At 48.0% G+C, this 22789-nt stretch overlaps 2 protein-coding genes across 5 annotated transcripts in view; one reads left to right on the forward strand and one right to left on the reverse strand.

Moving 5' to 3' along the window:
- GOSR2 (golgi SNAP receptor complex member 2) overlaps positions 1-13005 on the forward strand; it is a 14254-nt gene extending 1249 nt beyond the window's left edge. For 2 of the 4 annotated variants that reach the window (XM_008641657.2, XM_008641658.2), the window contains exons 2-6: positions 190-254; positions 1761-1869; positions 3168-3300; positions 6004-6144; positions 10102-13005. In XM_008641657.2, the coding sequence (XP_008639879.1) occupies positions 215-254; positions 1761-1869; positions 3168-3300; positions 6004-6144; positions 10102-10263 (585 nt within the window). In that variant the 5' untranslated portion in view covers positions 190-214 and the 3' untranslated portion in view covers positions 10264-13005. The remainder of the gene's footprint in view (positions 1-189; positions 255-1760; positions 1870-3167; positions 3301-6003; positions 6145-10101) is intronic. The other 2 variants (XM_017744761.1, XM_017744760.1) reach the window with 1 other exon arrangement.
- Positions 13006-18219: 5214 nt separating this feature from the next.
- Positions 18220-22789, reverse strand: part of LOC103622699 (gametocyte-specific factor 1) — an 8751-nt gene continuing 4181 nt past the window's right edge. The window contains exons 4-7 of the mRNA XM_008641683.2: positions 22502-22588; positions 21754-21814; positions 20829-20909; positions 18220-20007 (exon numbers count right to left, since the gene is read on the reverse strand). Coding sequence (XP_008639905.2) covers positions 19956-20007; positions 20829-20909; positions 21754-21814; positions 22502-22588 — 281 coding nt within the window. The 3' untranslated portion in view covers positions 18220-19955. The remainder of the gene's footprint in view (positions 20008-20828; positions 20910-21753; positions 21815-22501; positions 22589-22789) is intronic.

The following is a 22789-nucleotide window of genomic DNA, read 5'->3' on the forward strand; positions in this document are numbered from 1 at the left end:
TCCTGCTGAGGACCTGGGTTGGTGGTCAGGGATGGGCTGTCTGCTCTTAACACTGTGTTGCTGATTCCTGTGCTGTTCTAAAAAGTACATTTCAGAAAAAAAAGCTGAAAAGTGAGGTACTGAGAAATGATTTTATAGCTGTTAAGTGACTTCTCTGTTCCTTTTCTCTTTCTCTTTCTCTCCTGACAGGCAGGTCCATGAGGTCCAGTCTTACATGGGGCGCCTGGAGACTTCAGACAAAGAGTCAGTGCACTGTAAGTAATGAGTGAGTGAGGGAGGTTGATTTAGTTTGCATCTTTAACCTTATATGCCTTCTCATATTTACAGTCATTATTGTAACAAATTTAGCTCCTGAGTCATTGTGATCAGCTGCTGAGACACATCACCAATTCAGAATGCACTGAAATCATTGTACTGTCTAACCTCAATAAGGTGATGTTCTGTATGAGGACAGAGCAGAAAAGACAGGACAAGAATTTACCTCATCTTCCTGTTATAATCCTTTAACTGACAGAGAGTGCTTGCTGTGGATGCTTCTTTAATATCGTGGTAGAATGCCAGATTTTTGGTGCTGTTAGGTTTTCGAACTCATGCTCAGGGTGTCTGTGCAGGCCTTCAGCACAAAGAGATCAAAATCCCCACATCGATGGAGGTTTTTTGGACACTTTGAATTAATGAACAGCTTGGTGTGGACGGAACTGCAAATTGAGAGCATCTCTGGGCCAGTTTGTTAGAAGCTCAGAAAGCTGAGAGATGTGACTGTGCCTGCCCTGCTGTGTTGTTATCCCCTCAGCATCCACCAGCTGGCAGCTTTCCCCTAAAGATGCTCAGTGCAGTTTCTGGGGAACATGCTGTGTGATTTTGTGTGCAGGAACTTAAGCAGGATGATCCTGACAATTGCTGCTGCAGCAGAGTCAGAACCTGTAATTCCACCTGCTTATAGGAAATGTGTAGAACCATTAGGTCTGAAATTGCCTCAGTAAATTTGGACTATAACCCTGTGCTCATAAATGACTAATAAGAAGATGCTCTGATATGTGTGGCAGGACTTTTTACCCCAGTGCAGAATTGGCACGTGTATTTTGGACCTGTGCTTGAACCCTTAATTCCTGCATGAGTCACTAATAATGGGTTTCATCAGGAACTTCTGAGGTGAAAGGACACTGCATTGACTGGATGCATTTCTGCACAGGTTCACTGACTTCTCTTACCTTGAACACATTTGTGAACCACGTCTGGGCTGTAGAAAGGGCTGTGATAAATTTCCTATCAAAAAAGAATGACTTACTAATCCAGGTTGTGGGTTTTGTGGTGGTTATACCACTCCTCCTACAATGCCATACTTCCCAGACTGCTGAATGTGGTTTTCTGGGAAGTCCTGGTATGTGGAGTGGTTGGCAGGTGGTTGATGATGCTTCTCTGTGTTCTTGTGAGAGCAAATCCTGCCGAGGGAGCAGGAAGGGGGCTGCAGGGGGAATGTAGGGGCTTGAAATCCTAATTCATGGACCTGATGGGGAAAGAGGCTCAGATGTATGAAAAGAGCAGGGGCTTTCCTCAGAGCAGGAGGGAAAGGTGAGAGTGTCAAATTACTGAGCTAAAGAAGTGACATTTCATGATATTTATAGTTCCCAGTTACCTGATTATTTTCATCCAGTAAGGATGTCAGGTTTTACATACTGCCTTGAATGCTTTTGATCTTTTACCTTCATCAGATTGCAGTTCTTTAATTCAAATCAAATTCTCTTTTTATTTCCTTGCAGTGGTAGAAAATGAGATTCAGGCAAGAATAGACAACATATTCAGCAACTTGGAACGTCTGGAAATCCTGTCCAGCAAAGAACCTCCCAACAAGCGGCAGAATGCCAAACTGTGAGTTCACTGCTTTGCTTTGATTATGCAGGGTAGTCTTTGTAATTATTTTAATTAAATTTGTTGAAACCCTTTGCCTTTTGATTTGTGTGAAATCTTTGTATTTTGCATAACTTATCTCTGTGCTCTACAATAGCAAAATTGAGGCACAGAGGCAAAATTGCTTTCCTCTGTTTAACCACAGGATAATGAGAATCATTAAGGTTGGAAAAGACCTCAAAGATCATCAAGTCAGACTGGTGATGCAGCTGGATTCTTGGCTCTGTTCTCAGATGAGCAGAACATGCACTTGGATGCTCTCTCTCTCTCACTTGCTTTTAATGGCACTTGTGGAGGTAGAGAGTAAAATTCCTTCAGTTGGTGTCATTTTTTCTGGGCTATTTTCCAAGCTGTTGGTGACTGAAACAAAGAGGTTTCTGAAGTGAGCAATATTTTGAGCAAGGAGCTTGGACCACAAACATCAGGACTTGCTGTTCTTAATTAATTCTGTGACTCAGTTATTAATGTTTAGTCCAAAATCCCATTGTAGATAGTAGGGGTGGATTTCATGTCACCTGTATTAAAGAAAGAGGTCAGTATCTGAAATACTCATTGATTTCTTTATAGAATCCTGGAATGGTTTGGGTTGGAAGGGGCCTTAAAGATCAGTTCCAACCCCTGCCACGGGCAGGGACACCTTCCACTAGGTCAGGATAATCGGGTAATCAAATATTAAACTTAACCAATCAAATTTTTAATCAGGGCCAGTGGAGTTCTGGACATGATTTGTTTCAGCCCAGTGGAGATGTCTGAGATGTCTCTTGTATCGCCCACTGACTTTTGAGCTCCTTTTAATAAACCCTCAAACTTAAGAACATGGTGCTAATTAAAGAAACTGGAAAGCTTCATCTTCTTTGTGAAGAGGGGTCATTAAATAGAACCTGTACAAATCCTACCATCTTCCCAAATCTGTGTTAAATGAGGAACAGATATTGTTATATAACTCCTGAGGAGACAGTCCGTGGGATAGGATGTCCAAGAGAGCTCAGGAGTTCTGCTTCACATTCTGTCATTAGCCTGGAAGCTAAATAATTGATTAAAATAAATAACCACCCATGAAAGAATCACCTGTGTAGTAGAAAAATGAGACAGGGAAGATGTAAGTGTGGAATTCGGCCTAGCATTGGATGCCCTGCATTTTCTAGAGAAGTAGAACCCGTCATTCCTTGTTGTTCATCACTGTTAATTTATGATGCTCCTTTGCTGATACAAAAACCACCAGAAAAGAAGAGTGTTTTTATGTTGCTGGTCCTTTGCAGGCGAGTTGACCAGCTGAAATACGATGTGCAGCACCTGCAGACAGCTCTGAGGAGCTTCCAGCACCGCCGGTACCTGCGGGAGCAGCAGGAGCGGCAGCGGGAGGAGCTGCTGGCTCGCACCTTCACCACCAACGTAAATATCTGTGCTTGGGCTCCCAGTGCTCCACAGCTCAAATCCATCAGGGGGGTGTCAGGCAGGATGTAAACAGGACTGTTGGGAGCTGCTGTGAGTGTGAGTGAAGGTAGAGAAGAATCAAAAAATGTGGGGATCAAGTCCAGCTCTCATGAGGAAAAGCTGGGCTCTTAAGGCAGCAGGGAAAGGCTCCAGAAGCTGCTGCTCCTGTTTTATCCAGTGCAGTTCCACCTGGGTTTACATAGCAGTTGTCAAAGGGTCAGTGAGGTAGGTACCAAAGTGTACATTTACTTGGATTTGTGTTAAATGTTTGCCAAATCCTGAGAGCTGTGAAAAGCCTGGCTTTACACACCCCACTGGCAGCAGGTGTCAGCAAACTTCAGTTTAGCCAAACACAAAGCACACAGCTGGATCGAAGGCCTGCTTTTTGCCTGGAAATGAGTCAAAAAGTTGGTAATAACATGAATGTATTCCACCTGTTCTTATTAATTCTTAGTTCTTGCATTGGGAAGCCCCCCCAGTGCAAATTCCTGGAGGAATTTTGCTCTGAATAATGCAGCTTTGCTTTCAGATTTTACTTTTCTGCAACTAGAAAGTTAGTCTTGTTGTTGTTGGGGCTTTTTTTATACTACTATTCTTTATTTAAAAAAAAATATTCTCCTTTTTTTCCCCTTTTTAAAGGCATCTCACCTAACATTCGTTATCTGTGTTGTCAGTCACTGTCAGGGCAAGAAAGAAAGAATGTGTGCAGTCCTAATGAACTAAGATTTGGGCAGTTCGATGCATTTCTCAAAGCCTGCCAGAAAGATAATGTCTGGTATTGTGTTGGCTATTTCAAAATTATAAACAAGGCTTGAAAGGAACACTGCAGTTTGTTGTTTTTGAAACATTGTGGTGTTTCCCTGCAAGTCGGGACAGGTTTTTCCTACAGGAAAATTTGCTGTTCAGAAACAAAAAGTGTGTAAGTGGAACAGTTTTAAAGAGCAGTAGCAGGCTTACAGATGCAAAATATAGAGCAAATGGGTTATTTTATCCTTCAGATATTGAAAGGTATCACAGATAAAAAAAGACACGATTATTTTGTATTTCTTTTTAGCTTGCTACAAGAATGTGGCTTTAAAATGATCATTTAATACGAAAATTATGATTTATTTGTCAGTTATCAGCCTCTCTTGGTTACAGGTTTACACAGTTCCTATTCATGTACTCCCCTATTCTACCAGAGATGTCAACTGAGTGTGTAAATCAGTGGAACATCCAGAACAGCTTTTTGAAGCTTGTAGCAGTGTTCTGAACAGTTTGCTTAATTCAGAGTTTTAAATGGTCTTTATCTTTAAAGCCTTTCCTTGTACCTGGAGAAAATCACAAGCAGCAAAACAGAGCTGTGGTGCCATCTCATCTCCTCGGGAGGGGGGGTCACAAATCTACTTCTCTATTTTAATTGCTGCCTTATAGTGGATAAAAAAAAACCTTGTACAGAAATGGAATCTGCTGGTTTGGAGGTTGTTAAATCTCTGGAATAAGAGCCATTCACTTGGAAATCTCAGTGCTTCTGCTCAGAGACGTGCGTGAGCCTTGGTGCTGCGTTCACAGTGGGCCAGGGTTGTGTGTTCTGCCACAGCCCCTTCATCCAGGGCCTTTGAGAGCTCTGTCCCTGATTCTTCCTTCTTCCACAGTGAGCAGAACCCCTGCCCAGGCTCTGGGTCCTACGTGGCATTTTCAGATGAACATTTGGGGTTATTACCAAAGAGTCTGTTCAGAGCACGTTCTGCTGTGTCTGTGTGTCACCTGCAGCTGCTGGGCACAGGGAGGGTGTTCAGCATCTCTGACTGATTTCTGCCTTTGGGTGGTTCTTGTTCTGAATACCTGGAGCAGGTGATCAGTGTTCCCAACACTTCTCCCTTACCAGTATCCCAATTCCTGCTCTAAACCATGTGGGAGCAGTGAGCCATTTCCTTGCCCCTCTGGAAGGAGTGGTGTCCAGAAAACAGAGACCTGGAGGCCTTTGGCAGACAGGGGTGATCCCATCCCTGGCCTCTTGTGCAGTCCAGATTAGAGTTTTACCCTGTTATTTCCATTTCAAGATTCCTAGTTCCTAGTTGAATGCATCTTTTCTGGAAAAACTTGAAAAATACTAATTTTTAATAATTTTTTTTTTTTAAATTAGGTCCCTGGGTGATGAGTGAGCCAGAGCTCAGGGAACCAGGCCCATGTCTGTTTGCTCTCACTGCCAGAAATTCGCGCTATTTTGTAAATGTTTAGATGTCATCTCCAACATTTTGTTTTTCAGGCCTTTTGTTGCTCAGAAATGTGGTGTGAAATCTTCCACAAGTCTTTCATTTGCAGTGATCAGTGACTAAGCACCTTCTTGGTGTTTAACACCTTGTTAAACACCTTCTGTTAGCTTTGATGTTCTCTCTTGCAGTCCCCTTTCCTACTGAGATTATAAAAATTCTCTGCTTTTGCTCTTTTCATCCTTGAGATCTCATTGCAGCTGAGCATCTGCTCAGCTTTGCCTTTTCGCTTCCTCCCTGTCTTCTCTAAATGACTCTTTTCACTCAAACATCAATGCTGTATTTAAAATCATTATGAAAAAAAATGTTTAAGCGCAGTCCTCCAAGTCCTGTTGGGTTTTTGCAGTGTCTGCTGGTGCATGTTGTGTTTCTGAGTGAGCAGGTAACCGAGTCCCTGCTTTCCGTACAGGACTCTGACACCACCATCCCGATCGACGAAACCTTGCAGTTTAATGAATCCCTGCAGAGTGCCCACCGTGGCATGGATGAGCTTATTGGCAGTGGCACCAACATCCTGCAGGGCCTGAGGGACCAGAGAGTCACATTAAAGGTGGGGGCATCATTTTTTACCAGAAAGACCCCACGTTTTTCTGTGTTTATGCTGATCAGGCTAAGTAAAATCAATATATGTGTTGTTTCAGTACATTGCTCCGAGCTGAGGATGCTGGAAAGGCCCAAAATTCATTTAAACAACCAGAAATCTTTACATTTTATCATCCTTTAATACCTTTAATACCCTTAAGATCTCTTGGGGCTGGCTGGCCTTCACCTGCAGGGCAGCATCTGGAGTGCTGAGTGTTATGTTTTATTCCATTATGTTTGTTTTTCTTTGGTTGATTGTTGTTTTTTAGTTCAGGTTCAGGAGCAGCAGTAGCTGGCTGGCAGGGAAATGTTGGTTCAGATGAACATCCCTCAGAGCAGCCACAAAGTTGGGTGTAGAGCACTTGGGGTTAAGATTAGTAATAAAGATATTGCACCTCAACAGTCCCTCCTTCCCTGCTGGTATGCATTGCTGCATGTCTCTTCATAGCAAATATTTGTCTTTTATTTTACAGACTGCTCAAAGTGATGGTAAATTTTGAGTGAAAAGCTCAGGGATACAAAAAGCTTTTTAATAAGAAGCGTGTGGGGAGAAATGGGACTTTTGAAAAATGTAGGGGAATGCCTGTGTTGTATCCATCTTCTGATGGGGATAACCACTGTTGTCAGTTTTGTGACACTGCTTTGTTTTGGGATGTATTTGCCAGATTTAGGCATTTTTAATGACATAAATCCCAGATTTGGTCAGGTCTGTCACACCTGCAGCTCCATGGTGTGGCAGGCAGTGTAAGCCTGGTCTGCACTCCAGCTGGCACATGGGGAGCTGAGCTGGATGTGCACAGGCACTTTGCTGCCCTGATCTCAGGGTTCTTGGCTGCCTGGTGTTCCCTGAGCCCTGCACAGGACCAGCAGAGGGTCCAAAGCAGGGCTGCAGCTCCTTTTCTGCTCCCTAGTCTGGTGTCCAGGCCCTGCACCCACAGATGTTACACAGAGACATTAAAGCAGAGTTTAAAGCTGAGTTCTTTCCAAGATGAGGTTTAGCTTCTTGGTTCAGGTCAATTGTTCACTGACCTGGTGAATATGGATTTGTTTTAAGACAAGGTCCATTACTAGAAAAACCTCAGTGGGTAGTTCAGTGTTCATTGCAGAGGAATGGTGTTGCTGAGCAGTCTGGCCACAGGACTGGTGGGGACAGGGAGGGGTTCTGCTGCCAGTTCATGAGGAAAGGGCTGGAAGGACTCATTACTAGTGCTGGGAGAGGACTGGGGTTTGTGAATGCTTTTTGGAAAGAGCACCTTCCTTGAAGTTCCTGCATCCCTGAGAGGATTGTGGACATTTGTCCTCGGTGTTGAGCACTGGGTTGCTTTGGTGGCTGATCACATTGGCCTGGGGCATCCAATCATCAGTGTTCCTGTGCTGCACACAGGGAATTGGAGTTGATTCTCCAAGCTGGGATATCACTGATCCAAGGTAATCTCTGATGAGGGACTGGATGAAGCACATGGATTCTGGAGGGTCCCAGAGAAGGAGGTGCATCCCATCACAGGTCAGGAGAGCTCAACCACAGCTGGCCAGTGCCATAGAGAAGCCCTGGCAGGACCTGGTGCCCTGCAGAGATAAGGAAATGCTGTTTCTTGTAGCACCACCAGTCCTGTGTGGCTGCTTTTGCTGGCTGGCTGGCAGTGACTGCCTGGTTCCTGCTGGATCTCCCTGGGCCTCCTGGCTCTCCTCCAGCCTTTGCCAGGCACGTGAGCTCTGGGCCAGCCCTGCAGCAGGGAATTGCTGGGTGTCTGTCTATGGCTGCTCATACACACAGTCTGTGCTTTTGGGGCCATCGTGTTCCTGGGGGATGTTGCTTCTCCCTCGCAGGTGAGGAAATGTCTGTTTATGTTCCTTTTCCCCTTACTCAGTTTTTCTTACACTGAGAACATCTGGCAGAAGCAGCTGGTGTAGAGACAGCCTACAAAGAGAAATGGGTTAATGTGGAATCATGGAATATCCCATGTTGGAAGGGCCTCCCAAGGATCACTGAGTCCAACTCCGGGCACAGACACCCCAACAGCCCCACCCTGGGCATCCCTGGCAGCGCTGTCCCAGCGCTCCTGCAGCTCTGGCAGCCTTGGGGCCGGGACCATTCCCTGGGGAGCCTGGGCAGTGTCCAAACACCCTCTGGGGACAGATCCTTTCCCTGATCTCCATCCCAAATCCCCCCTGACACAGCTCCAGCTGTTCCCTGGGGTCCTGTCCCTGTCACAGAGCAGAGATTGGAGCTGCAGCCCCCACTGAGCTCTGCCCTCAGTCTCCTCTGCTCCAGCTGAACAAGTGACCTCTGCTGCTCCTCCTGTGGCCTCTCCAGACCCTTCCCCACCCTCGTGTCCCTCCTCTGGACACTAATAGCTTTATTCTCTGTACCTTTGTGCATTTTGGCTATAAATAGACAGGTACGGAATGAGTATTCCCAGAAGTGATCCGGTTCTACAATTTCACTGTTCTGTGACTGCAGGAATTGAAGAGCTTTCCCTTTCTATGGTTTGCTTTCATTTTAAAGCTTCATATTTGGTTTCTGTTCTCCCAGCACGGTTTGGTTTTGTTCTGAAGCAGTGTGAAATGATTCTGCGGAGACAGGAAGGTGCTGAGCCTGAGAGCAGTGCACAAGAGGTTAATGAGAGGTGTGGGAAATGGAGAAAACAGATTATGTGGAACTAGCAGAGACACAACCTGACCAGTGAAGGGCCTGAACTGCCTTGAACACTGATGATGTAGTTCAGCACTGCAAGTCTGTGTTTTATGAGCTGAGACACTTTTCCATGTGGGTCTAATATAGTTGATCTAAATTCTCTCCTTGGAGAGCCTTCCTGATCTTGAGTCAAGTTTATACTCAAGACAGTTCCCAATTTCCGCATTTTCACTCTTTTGAGACCAAAAATAACGTGGACTGAAGAAGGGAGGCTGAAGATTTTATTTCAAAGTCAAAGCATGGAATTCAGCACTGTGATGGGAATCTGTGCTGTTGACTTGGCTCAGAGATGAACCCAGTGTTACAGCATCCTGTAGTGGGGTGTTCTGTCAGGGACAGCCCAGATGTCACCGTGAGGGACTGTCCATTATCCCTGGCCTGGCAGGGCCCCTCCTGGCAGTTGCCCTGAGCACACGTGGGTGTGAGGAGGGTCCTGGCCTGTGTCTGGCTGTGGCTCAGTGCTCTGCCTGCCCACAGGTGTGTACAGCTTTCCTGGAAGGGTCCTTCTCACCTCCTGTGCCATTGGGACTCTGCAGCCCTGAGTCCTCTCCCTTCTCCCCACTCGGGACAATATCCCACCCTGACCTGTGCCTGGAGCACGTCTCTGTGCCAGTATTTCATACTGTTTCCTCCAACCACTGCCCTGAAATAAAGCAGCATTCCTGTTGTGTCCCTGCTGCTGATGTAATCGTGGGATCCACATTCCTAATTCTAAGTGTCCTGCCTGCAGCACCCTGTGCTTTTCTGTGCAAGGATTTCAGCAAATGGCATTAATTACACATTTATCTTCCTTTTTTCTGCCATTTACCTTGCAAGTGTCTGGACCTTCTCAGTCAATCTCTGTTGGTATGAACTGTACTTCAGCAAGGGGAGCTCTGCACAAAACCTTGCCTGGTCAGAGCTTGAAGTTCTTTTTAGACTGTGACTAGAACAGGACCAGGAAAATTCTTACTCTTGCTTAGGGAGTGCATTTTTCTGAGACACTTTTTATCTTGTCTCTGTCCAGACAGATTGTTTTGTGTCTTTAACCATGTTCCTGTTCATGTGTATGAATTAATTAGTCAAACATCCAGTTGTTTCCAGGGTCCTGTGGCCACCTCCTGTGGAATGGGAGGGATGGTTGGCTGGGAGAAGTCCGTGGACTAGAATCCACGCAGAAATATGTGTGGACTGTGGAATAAGAAGGCTCAGAGCATGAGTGTAATTGTGTCATTGCTGTGTTGTCTTCAGGGCACTCACAAGAAGATCCTGGATGTTGCAAACATGCTGGGCCTGTCCAACACGGTGATGCGGCTGATTGAGAAACGCGCCTTCCAGGACAAGTTCCTCATGCTGGGGGGGATGGCCGTGACCTGCCTCATCATGTTCCTCGTCGTGCAGTACCTGACATGAGCTGCTGAACTCCTGCAAGAGGAGTGTTTCCAGGACTGACTTTCCTCTGGGTGCTGCTTTGGATGAGCCCTTTCCGTGGACTTCAGAGTTTACAAATCCCACTCGGACAGTGTCACGTGGAAAGCACGTTGGGAAATGGATGTGTCCGGGGATGCTGTGCTTGAGAATGGCCCTGTGAAAATAACCCCTGGCCTTTACTGCTCTCACCTCAAGCCTGCAGGTTGAACAGTCTGGTTAATAGGAAGCAGAAGTGAACATTGTGCCCAGTTGTAGCAAGGCAGGAATGTCCCTTTGGGCACACAGGCATGGGAGGATGCAAAGGCACAGCATAGGATGCAGCGAGTCTTTCCTGTGCTGGCCAGCACTGACCTGACCCCTGCACTTCGCACAGAGAATTTCACAGTGTTCATGGGCCTGAGTTCAGCCTGTGGGACTGAGTGTGCAAAAAGAGTTGGGAGGTGAAGGGCTCCCATCTGCGGTTCCATTTGCTTGGAGGAGGAGGATGTGTGGGGAAGAGTCTTAGAGCATGGTTATAACCTCAGTTAACTTCACACACAGTATTAACCAGCACAGATCTCTCTGGTTTAGGCTGAAATGCTGCTCTGCTCATCTGAGGGATGTTCTGGTACCTCTCTCTGCCCTGCTGCTTCCCAGGGGATGCTGACTGCTGTGCTCCCTCCTGCTTCCACTGGGATGCACATCAGGCCTGTGGCATCTCCCTGGGTCTCCTGCCAAATCCAGCCTCCTAAACTGACATTTCTAATGCTGAAGCACAGAGATTTGGGGAGCTGCGTTCATTTCCTGAGGTGCTGGTTGGGTTTGGGGCTCTGGAGCTGGAACTTATGTGGATAGAGCAGGTGAGTCCCCCTGTACTGCCTGGAGGTGTGGGATTGTTCACAGAGCTGGAACAGGTTCTTCACACCAGAGGAATGGTGGGATCGGCACAACAGGCCTGGCACTGAAAATCAGCTTGGTATGGGGAGTTCCCTCAAGTTTGTGCCTTGGGATGGTGATGTCGCCATCCTTGGGAAGGGTGTTCCCTGTGGTACCGTCTGCACCTGTGGAGTTACTGTGAAAGACACTGGGACATGTCACCTCCCGGGGGTGGTGCTGGCTGGGACTCGTCTCCTTGGGGTCATTCCCTGTCTCAGTGAAACACTGGAGCTGTGAGATCCTTGTCTCAATCCAGCACTGCTTTCCCTGCAGACTGGGGATGTCTGACAGAGGGGCCATCCTGGGATTTTGGGCATCATCCATTTCTGTCACCCTACAGAGCCATTCCCATCCCAATGTGCAGCAAGTCTGGAGCATTCCCTGATGTCTGACAGTGGCCCAGAGGTGTCATATCCAGATGATGTGGCCTCATGCTGGCAATTCCTTCCTTGTTTTCTGTCTGGAATGGTTGTGGGTCTCTGGATTAGTAACTAATCACAAGTTCTGCATTCTGTCCTCACTGCACTGAGCTTTGCTTTCATTATGTGGCTTGTTGCAAACTGGGAGAAGGAATTTTAGGGAATGTGGACCATGAGACGGGGCCATGCTGGTGACCAGAGCTGGGGTGGGGCCCAGCCAGACCCCCAGTGTGACCAGTGGCCCCTGTCCATGGACTTCTCCATGTATTTGATACTTCTGGAGTGTTTCCTGCTCTTGGAGTTCCCTATTTGTCCAGGTTTTCCAAGGAAATACTGTAGCAGAGCAAATACAGAACTGGTTTTCATTTGAGCCCAAGGGAGTAAGGAATTAAAGGAAAAGAGGGAATCTGCAGTGATGGAGCATCTGTGTTGCTGTGTCTGTAATAGAAATCATAAATCCAAGTTTGCCTGAAATTTATTTTGGATATGAAATCTGATGGATTCAGCCCTTGAGAGGGCAGCTGAGCACTTACAGGGGGTCCCTGGCAAATCTCAGTTCCAATGAACTGATCCAATTCCACTTGATTTTACAGTGTTGGTGTTTAGAGTTTAAAGCTGTTATTGTTTAAAGTTTCTGTAGCTGTGACCTGGTGTAGCAGGGTTTATCTTACACGAGGCTGGGACTCTGGCCAATCTTTTGGGCTGCAGTAGGAGCCATAACATACTTGGAACTGGATTTTTTTTCTGTTTCTGAGCCTAGCTTGGCATTTTAATAGACGTTTTCCTCTTGATTTATTCTGCCTTCTCCGTGTCCCTGCACAGGCTGATTTCCCCTTGGTGAGCCAAGTGTCCTTGCTACCCATGGCATCCAAAGGTGACATGTAGGGCTTGAAGGAACCACCTGGGGAACTGGATTTGAGGATGTGTGACATCAAACATGTTTGCAGTGCCTGTGAAATCCAAAGAGATTTCCAAGAGCATCCGTGCTCTCAGGTGGTTTGTGTGAAACTCCAAAAGCCTCCATTGCAGTGGGACAGGGCAGGGACATTTGTGGTTCCTTCAAGCCCCACCTCTCCCCTTTGGATGCAGTGGGAGATGAGCTGGAGCCCTGGTGGGATTGTGGGCCCTGCCAAAGGAAGTGAACTGGAGGCCAGGAGGCTTTGCTGCTGTAGCTTGGTGGTGTTTCCTTCCTCACTGAACACCTCACTTCTGCTTCCAAACTGTGGCACGAGTTCCAGCTCTGGGAGGAGCTGCTCTCTCAAGAGGGGACTCTGTGGGAATTCATTTGCCTCTGGAATAAAACTTTTTACCAGTATTTTATACATAAAGGAGCAAGGGTGGGATGTGATTCATGTGATGGTCTGTGAATAAAGATTTTTTTCAACCAAAATTGAGGGGTTTTTTTTTACCTTTACCACCATGTTGGGGCCAAAAGAAACAAGCAGGACCAGTTCCAGGATTGATCCTGGTTCAGTGTGGATGGAGGAGGGGTCTGCAGGGGAGGGGGCCACGGGGCTGCTGTGGGGGGCTCCCATTTGGGTCACAGTAGGAAATGGGTCCCACTGCACTGGGGCTGGAAGGAGTGGGAGCCTGTGCTGTCTGTACCAGACCTCACTGGTCAGACTGGTGGGATGTGGCTGGCTGGGACAGCCCCAGAGCTGGTGGGGGTTCAGAAAAGGGGCTAGAAATGGGTGGGTGATGGAACAGCAGTGGGGAGGAGCTGGGGGCACATCCAGGCCCTTGCTGTGCTCTGCCCACCTCCCCTTAGGCCCTTGGATGGGCCAGACCTTCCTCTCCCTCTCTACCAGCCAGTGATGCAGGTGAAAGGGTTCTAATTAAGAGTAGTGAAGGAAGATGGAAATGTGGCTCTTGATAAAGAGATTGTGAAATTAAAATGTGAGAGCAAGGGGTTGGATTATCTTCCTCTCGTTCTTATGTTCTGTTTTGAAGTCATTCCAGTCCCCACAGCTACAAAACACTTATTAAATCAGAAAATACCCAGCAAAGAATGCCGAAACTTGTCAGTGCTGTACGTAGGAGCTTGATGCAGAGGTGGGAGCAGCCTGTGGCAGTGCTGGGATGGGGCTGCAGCAGTTCTGCAGAGGCCTGCGGCGGCCACCCTGCCCTTAACGAGAGCCCTGTGTAGAGAGCAACTTGTTTATGTTACCTTTGATAAAGGCTGAAGTAAAGACAATTCAGCCAAATTAAATTTAATAAAGAAATAGATTTTATTCCGCGGCTGAAGGATCGGTCACACAGAAAGCCACGATGGAGAAAAGCAGCCCCGAGCCCGGGGTCGGAGCTGGGTGAACACGCACAGATCTGATCTCTATCACACCAGACCTCCCAAGTTCACGACTGCTGCTTCGGCTGGTCCCTTCTCATACAGCTTTTGGGCAGAGTCCGAATTAATTCTATTCTTCTCGCAATTTAGCATATTCATGATGTTTTCTTGTCCTGAAGTTGGACTGCACAAAGCCTTTCCTGGGTCTGATGAATTGTCCATCCTGGATGATGAATGGTCCATCTCTGGTTTCTGGAACAGTTCTTTTTAGTTCCCGGAATGTCCAATTCCTTATCAGCTGAGATGCAGATATCAGAAGATAGCGATCAAGTCATCATAGTGTGAATGTTCCGGTGATAAGATCCAATCCCACCTGGGGTGGAATTCTCACCTATTGATTACATCTGTGCTGAAAGAACTTCCTTTTCAACTGCTCCAGTGTTGTAAAATTTTCCTCTCAGCCAGGCTGGTGGGGTGTGTGGGGGGGGGGTTGAAACTCTGGCTCTGTATAGTTTTATTACAGTTCATTTTTATACATAACAGCACGAATTACAGACTTCATTTATAACAAGGCCTTTTGTTCTCTCGGGAAGATGCATACCAGGGAAATGACCACAGCTATAAGCACCAGGTGTGAATTATTTCTCCTTTATCTCCCAGAACGCTGGGACTGGCATGTTTGCGTGAGTCGCTGCTAAGGGACACCAAAGTCTGCCCTGCCAGGTGTTCGGCGGTGCAGCTGTTTTGTCTTTCCCTCTGCACGTTCCAAAAACTTTCTTAAAACTTTCCGATGGTAGAAACACATAAATACTGAAGTGTGTGTAATAAAGATGGATCCTGCTAGAAGCAGCAGTGGTCTCTGTATTTTTCCAAGCTGCTGCAAGTTCCTGTCCAGGGTGGACCCCTGAGGGGCTTTGATACTGTGAGCAGCAGCTGGAAATGGGACTGATGCTTCAGGAGCGTGTTTGAGCGTGACTGAGCACGGGGAAGAAATCCAGGAAAGATTTTATGTCCTGGTTTCACCTGGGATTGAGTTAATTTTCTCCCCAGCAGCTGGTCCAGGGCTGTGTTTGGGATTCAGTATGGGAATAATGTTGATAACAGACGGATGGTTTGTGTTCACTTTAAATCAAGGATTTTCAGTTTCCCAGGCTCTGCCAGTGAGCAGAGGCTCAAGAAGCTGGGAGGGAACAGGGCCATGACAGGTGACCCAGAGTGGCCAAAGGGATATTCCACACCACAGAGTCATTCTGAGTATATACACTGGGAGGGGTCAGAGGGTGGTGAACAACTGTACAGGCCAGCACTTGTCTGTCTTGTTTATGTCTCCCCTTCTCTCTCTCTCTTTTTTTTTTAATTATTGATAATCTCTAACTTTGTTTCAATTATTAAACTGTTCTTATCTCAACCCACAAGTTTTACTTTTTCCCCCCCTGATTCCCTCATCTCCCTGCCTGGAAGGCAGCGATCTGTGATGATCTGAGAGGGAAAAGTTTTTAAACAAAGAGACTAAACCATTTGAGCACTTAAAACCAGTGCAATTGGGGTAAGGTATGTGCAGAATAGAGGGGGAGATAATGAGTGATAAGCGATGATGATTGGGTGGGACAGAATTAATTTAGAAGGAAGACAGTGTAGATAAGTACCAGAGGATGTCTGTACTCAGCCGGGAACAAAAGCCTGCTCTGTGTGTGCCTCTCCCTGTTCACTCCTCCTCAGGTTGACCCTGGAATGTCCGAGCACAAGGGGCTGTGTTAAAAATCAACCTCCTATAGTGCAACACACAGCCCATGGTAACACTGCCCAGGGCTGGAAGTCTCAGGAGGAGGAAAATGTCTTTTCCTGGGCTATCACAGGTGAAGGTGTCCTGGTTTCCCGGCCCCGTGTAAAGGGAAAGCTCTGTCAGCTCCCTGCTCCTGCCTCACTTTCTCTCCCCAAGGCCTGCAGGTGATGGAGCCCTTCCCTTCCCAGCCCCCTGAGCTCTCCCTGCACCAGTCCCGGGGGATTCCTGGCAGGGAGTTTCCTTCTTACCCACGAGGCATCGTTGGTCTCCTGTTCCACCACTCTTGGATATCTTTGTGCCTTTGCTTAGGGAGGGGAAGGGCCAAGAGAAAGGAAGGGGTAGAGGGGAATAAGGGATCCAAGTCATGTCAATGTCCTGGAAAGGGGCAGGAGAAAATAAAGCCCAGCAGAACTGTAAATGATACTGGAGTTGCAACATATAGGGCAGGAGTACTGTCAGAGCCCTTGGCTGTGCTGGACACAGCAACAGGGAGCTGCTGCCCTGGGCCATTATGGGATGTCTGTATTGGGTGTGTAGGGATGGAGTCAGGAAAGCCAAGGCACACATGGAATGGGACTTGGCAAGGGACATAGGTCAGAACAGAAGGGCCAAGGAGAGTGTACCCTCCTGATGGAACTGAAGGGAGAAATGGTGGCAATGGACAGTGAGCTGGGGGTGTCCAGCCTGGAGAAGAGAGGGCTCCCAAGAGACCCTAGAGCCCCTCCCAGTGCCTAAAGGGGGCTTATAAAAAAGAGGGAAAGGGACTTCTTACAGAGGCAGTGATAGGACAAAGGGAACAGTTTTTAACTAAAAGAGGAGAGATTTAGATTAGATATCAGGAAGAAATTCTTCTCTGTGAGGGTGGGGAGGCCCTGGCACAGGATGCCCAGAGCAGCTGTGGCTGCCCCTGGATCCCTGGGAGTGTCCAAGGCCAGGCTGGATGGGGCTTGGAGCAACCTGGAATAGTGGAAGGTGTCCCTGCCCATGGCAGGGGGTGGGACTGGATGGGCTTTAAGGTCTCTTCCAGCCCAAAGGAGTCCGTGATTTTGACTCTACATCCCATCAGCTCCTAGCAAGGACATCCAGCCTCCAGGGAATGGGGTGAAGGCTCTGGCACTGCACAACCCGCCCAGCACAAGAGATTGAGGATTTAACACAGGAATTGTCACACCAAAGTCCTCACTCTGTCACCAGGATGGAGGTGCCCTGTGATACGCTTTAAAAGATATTCTGCGTCCTGTAGTAAATACAAAACAAGCAGAGGGAGCCGAGAGCCTCGGAAACATTCCCGATGCTGGGGGAGGGTCACCCTGCCAGCCTCTCACCCAGCATTCCCAAAGCACTGCAGGAGCAGCAGAGCCACGGCCTCTCTGCCCTTCACAGGAGGTGGCACGTGCAGGATGTGATGACATTGAGGATGTTGAAGACCTTGTCCAGAAGGATATGGGGTTTCAGATCTCTGGGATGTGGGATCTCAGATGTCAGTCACAGGTGGGCTGCACCCACCCTAACACAACCGGGGGCTTGTAGCCGCAAGGCTCGGCGTGCCCTCGGGCAGAGGGATGCAGTGTTGGCCTCCACAGCGTCCTCGCTGCACGGCTCAGTGGAATCGGCGTGGGATGGGTTCGTGCCTGGCTCCTCCTCAGAGGAAACACGTCGGGTGGCCGATGATCAGGCTGGTGTTTGCCCGGAGGCAAAGAAGGCGGGAGGGGCTTCTGGTGTGGGTTCCAACAGATTCATTTGCAGGAGGGTCCAGGGACCAGAAATTACTCAAGTAGAAGCGGGCTCACCCCTTTATCCCCTTTATGGGGGGGTGGAGCAAGGCGGGGAAAGGGAAAACAACCAATGGGGTACAAGCAGAGGGGAGGATACAATTTTTCAGAACAAATGGGGAAAACAGGGAGGCAGGAGGCGTAACAGGGAACCCATTAAAAACTAAAAAAGGGAGAACTTTCTGGAACGGGGGGAGGTAATTTAGGATTGGGAGCCACCCAGGGGGAGGTAACCTAGACCTCAGTGATCTCTTCTGGTGACTGACATTTGATGCTTTCAGCCCGAGAGCAGAGTGACCCACCCCAACACCACCCTACAAAACAAACCCCCTTCTCATGGACCCTACCCTCAGTTCTTGTGGCCTGGGGGTGTTTGAAGTCACAACCACAACTTTCCAAGCCTGGTCCTTTCCAGAAAGGCCGGGGTACTAGATTCACCCCAGACTGGGGGAATAATGTTCCCCCCAGTGTTAATAACGTGGAGGAGCTCTCCTCCTCCAGACTGCAGACACATGTGAGCCTCAGCGAGGAGCAGCTTTCACCCACTGCCAGTTAAAAGAGCTCAGGCTAATGGAGCCCAATTATGGCATTTACCTGTAAAATTGTAGTGCTCTGGCCCACAAAACCTGCAAATGAGCTGCTGCTGTCAAACCAGAAACAGTCACAGCTGGTGTTTGTCACTTTCATCCCAAGTGACAAAAAATAAATGAAGGTGGAAAGGAGAACTTCATGTCAGCACTGGCTGACTTCAAAGAAAAGCAGTTGTAGGGCATTTACAATATTTTTATTCTAAACTGCCAACAAGAACCTTGACATAAATTGACAGAATTTTAAAAGAATCCTAATTTTGCACATTCCAGTCAACATGTATTACTTTCTAGTGGTAGTATACAGATGGTGGGAATCCAGTTTTTAGAGGACAATATGAAGGCATTAATCTCTTTCTAGACAAACACCATGTCTGGCTTCTTAATTGTTTATGGTTGTGTATTTGGATCCCATTTTGTACTTTGCATGTTTAGAAATTCACTGCTTGATCTTAACATTTTCAGGCCTAAACACATATTTTTACTGATTTAAACCATTCCTACTCCCTTCCTCCCCTCCCCCAATACAGAACAGGTACCTGAGAGCTCTCAAACATGTTTTAAGCATTAGAAAACTGCAAAACTCTAATGAAAACTAGACGAGCACTTCAGTGTCCTGAAACTTCCCCTGTTTGGAGTTGTGATTGCAGAGGATTCTCTGTTAAGGTCTGCCTGGGGAAGCCCCTCACACACAGGAGGCAAAGGTAAGGCCTAAGGTGACAAAGGCAAGGCTGAAGGTGTGAAGCTGCAAAAGTTAAGGTCAGAATGCTCTCAAGACAGTCTCTGTAAATGACAACACAGTTTAAAACCCAACCTGAACATTCTCCACACTCTGAGTGGACAAACTCAGAGTCCAGTCAGACTCCAACAAGATAGAAACAAAAAGTGCATGCACAGAAAAAATACTTTTAAGTTTGGCTGCTCTAGATGATTTTAATCTCAGCCTCTTGACAGCCTGGAGAAACTCAGCACTTTGTGCTCTCCAGGCTGTAACAGGCCCTCAAACACAACTCCTGAAGCCTCAGTGGCAGGGAGTTTGTGGCAGCTCCCCAGCAAATAGCCAAAACTTCTCCCAAATGTCCAGCAGAAGTTCCATAATCCCTCCAGGCTTCCTGAGAACAACAAGATGCTTAAGGCATATGGTAGAAATTCCTGGAAGTAACTGTTGGGTGGTTCCTGACTTCTACTGAAATGGGACTGTAACAGTTTCTGCTATGTCAGGCCTGAACTCTCCCAAATCTGCCATTCCTGCAGGACATTCCCCCTCCCATTCCTGCATCTGCTGTTCACAGTTAGCACTGACCATGAGCACCCAGCTCCCAAGGGGCACCTCCACATGCACACACTTGTTTTAAAGCATCAAGTGAAGGGACAAGATTCTGGGGGGTATTTTCAGCCCCCCAAACTGTTCTGTTTCCCACTGTCTCTTCTCTAATTAGAAACCTAATCAGACCCTGCTTCCCCTGCTTAAAATCACTCCCTCAGTCCCCACTCCTTAAAAGCCTTCTGAAGGGTCTCTTGCTGTTTCCCAGTCTCTGGAGCACACAGAACAGCCTCACAATTCATCACCTGCCATTTGACAAGTTAAACAACAGAGTCTTGCCAGTTCCTGTGTTTTTCCTGTTCACGGGGAGTTATCAGGATCCAGGGCTGGGCAGGGAAGGTTTCTGAGTCTGTAAATTTATCAGTCTATTTTTTCAAGAACAGTAACAAAATTCACCAAGTAAAGGTGAGGGTAACTTCTAAAACAACTGCTTGGGGGAAACATCTGGCAACCAAGGACAGTTCCACATATTCAAATGTTGCAAGAAACACATAATGCAACAAAAGCCAAGTGTAAAGGAGTCCTCCCACATCAGGTCCAGAGCGTGTCTGTCATCTGCAGGAGCTCTCCTGTCCAAAACAGGGAGACACTTACTGCTGGGGCAAAACCAAGTTCCAGGGGGAGGAACTAATACTCCGAATTCTGAAAAGGAAAAGATATAATTTTTGCTTGAGATGGACAAAGATACAACAACTTCTCCCATTGCCCCAAGGGACAGTGGCCTCTGCAGAGGCAGCACTTGTCCCCTTGGCAACAAGGCCTGTCTACAACTAACATTTCAGTTTGGTTTGGCAGATTCAGCTCAACACTGTGGCAATTGCACAGTCCCTGTCTGTGCAGGAGCTGTGTCTGCAGTGCCCTGAGAGCACCAGGTTTAGTTGCCCCCAGTGGGAATCAGGACAGTCATTCCTCAAAGCATCTTCAAGCTGTTGCTTTGCTGCTAAAGACAAACAATAGTCTTTGATTTCAGCATTAGACGCTTTCCCATGGGGAGCTCCATCCCTCCCCCAGATGGAATTTGATGGCTTCTTCTCCCAGTGGTGCTGGTTTAAGGAGCCCATTTCACCCCAGCTCTGATTTAGCTGGGCCTGACAGTGAACAGAGCAGAAAGCAAAGAAACAATTTGGTTTAAGTCAGGGGGAGGATGTTGGGTGAAAGGGGTAATGGGGATGCTGTGGAAGGGCCTGGTTAGCGAGACCGAGCCAATGTGGCCAGGATGCAGCTCTGCCTAACCTGGGCCACAGGAATGGAGCAAGAAAAGAATAGAAGAGGCTTCAAAGGATGGACAAAGCGGATGATCTGAGCAGCAGATTCCCTCAGAAGCTGCTCTCAAGAAGCAAGTGCTCAATACAACCCCTCCTGTCCGTGCAGTGGGAGCCACAAAGTGCTGCTGCAGCCAGAGATTTTAGGAGCTGTCCCCAGCTCTGGACTGACAGTGCCAAAGCCCCATGCTCAGTACTCACGGTCCTGCAGACACGGTGTACGGGAAGGTCCCGGGGAGCCGCATCTCTGAGGGCAGGGAGTCATTCCGGTGACTGATAGTGCTGGAATTAAATGACTTTGGTTACTTCTGGCAAATGCACTGGCTCACATTCATTCATTTTACTGCAGCAGGGCCCTGGGGGATGGTGCTGTGCCACCATGGTGGTGGTGGTGGTGCTGAGGAGAGCTGGATGTGCTCTGAACACTAAAAGATCTTTTAAAGAGTCTTACAGGTGGAACCAGGCAGTGCTGCTGTCAGCCCCTGTGGAAGAGCTCACACAGAACTCGGAGCTGCCATGGGCAGGAGTGTTGCTGAACCCTGAATGAACCCATTAGATAAACCTTAAAACACCTTGGGCAGCTCTGGTGGTGCCATCACATCCTGTAGCCAGCCCACAATCAGTGAAACCAGCCAGGGCAGCCCCTTCCAGTTCACAGCTGGGCACTGAGCTCCTCACTCCCCCTGCCCCAAACTGTGACCATAATTTGGAAGAGGCACAATGGGAGGATTCTGCTGACACAGGGCCCAACTCCAGCACATCTGCCATGCCCCAGGAGGCAGGAGCTCACAAGGGATCTCCCAAGGAGTCACAGGGATCACAAGGTGTGACCACCTTTCTCCCCTGCACATTGTCCAGACATCCATCAGTCCCTGAACACAGGCCATGGGCAGGAAGAGCAGCCTGCCACAGGCATACAGGAGCAGTATCTGTGCTCCTGAGGGTTTCCTTCTCTGGTCCAGGCCACATGAGGAAGCAGGTCACACTGCACCAGCAGCATCTCTCCTCCCAGGGTTGTACAGCAGCAAAGGCAGCTCCTGTGCAGCCATCAAGGTGAGGCTGAGAGAAGGCTGCAATATTTGTTTAAACAAACACTGGTGTAAAGAATCAAACTTGCATTCCCTACCTGTTTATGGCAGAGTTGATCACGCCCCACACAAAAGGAGACTCAGATCCCTCCAGCAGCTCTGTGAAAGAAAGCAGATGTTGTGGCTCAGAACTAAGAAACCCCAGAAACCACCATCAGATCAGTGGCTTAAATGGCTCCCCACTTCCAGAGGGCAGGGTTAGATGGGATACTGGGCAGGAATTCTCCCTGTGGGGGTGGGGAGGCCCTGGCACAGGGTGCCCAGAGAAGCTGGGGCTGCCCCTGGATCCCTGGAAGTGTCCAAGGTCAGGTTGGACAGGGCTGGGAGCCACCTGGGATAGTGGAAGGTGTCGCTGCCCATGGAATGAGATGAACTTTAAGGTTCTACCCAAGCCAAACCATTCAGGGATTCTGTAATTCTATGATCTGTATCTCTGTCATATTTTCACATGCTCAAGAGGAAGGAAAAGCTGACCTATGATGAATGTGTCTGCTCCACTGAGGAACATGTTTCCATTGCTGTCACTGCACATAAGGTACAAAAGCTCATATGGGATGAAGGGATGCTTGGAAATCTCTCCCCATCCTCATTCTGGCAGGCATTTTGGATTGTTCTCTATACCAAGCCAAGCCTGCTGGGGGGAGAGATCCATGTTCTTAGGAACAAGCATAAGCAAAGTGTCTGACAAGGCAGCCCTGAGTGAACAGCACCCCTGGCCTCACACTGTCCCAAGAGGAACTGGAGGACATGGCCAGGGAGAAGGCAGCAGATGGGGAAGTTCCTCACCTGTTTCCCAGTCTTCATCACATGGAGGTGCCTGCCATGTGCTCCCATTATTCAACTGCTCCTTTGGGGGCTCACAGGACCGGCTCACTTCAGGAAGAGAGAAAACACAGTGACCAGCAGTCCTTAAATCCCTTGAACACTTTGGCTCAAGCTGTAAAACATCTCTGGGCTTCAGAGGAAGCCCTGCCTGATGCAAACAGGTTGGGGACAGCTGAAATCCAGCAACTTCAAATTTGCCTTTTTCAATGAAAAAGAGAAGACTCTTTTCCCTGGAACTTTGAGCAGGAA

This window comes from Corvus brachyrhynchos, unplaced genomic scaffold (genome assembly GCF_000691975.1).
Source record: "Corvus brachyrhynchos isolate BGI_N302 unplaced genomic scaffold, ASM69197v1 scaffold479, whole genome shotgun sequence".
Classification (NCBI taxonomy): domain Eukaryota; kingdom Metazoa; phylum Chordata; class Aves; order Passeriformes; family Corvidae; genus Corvus; species Corvus brachyrhynchos.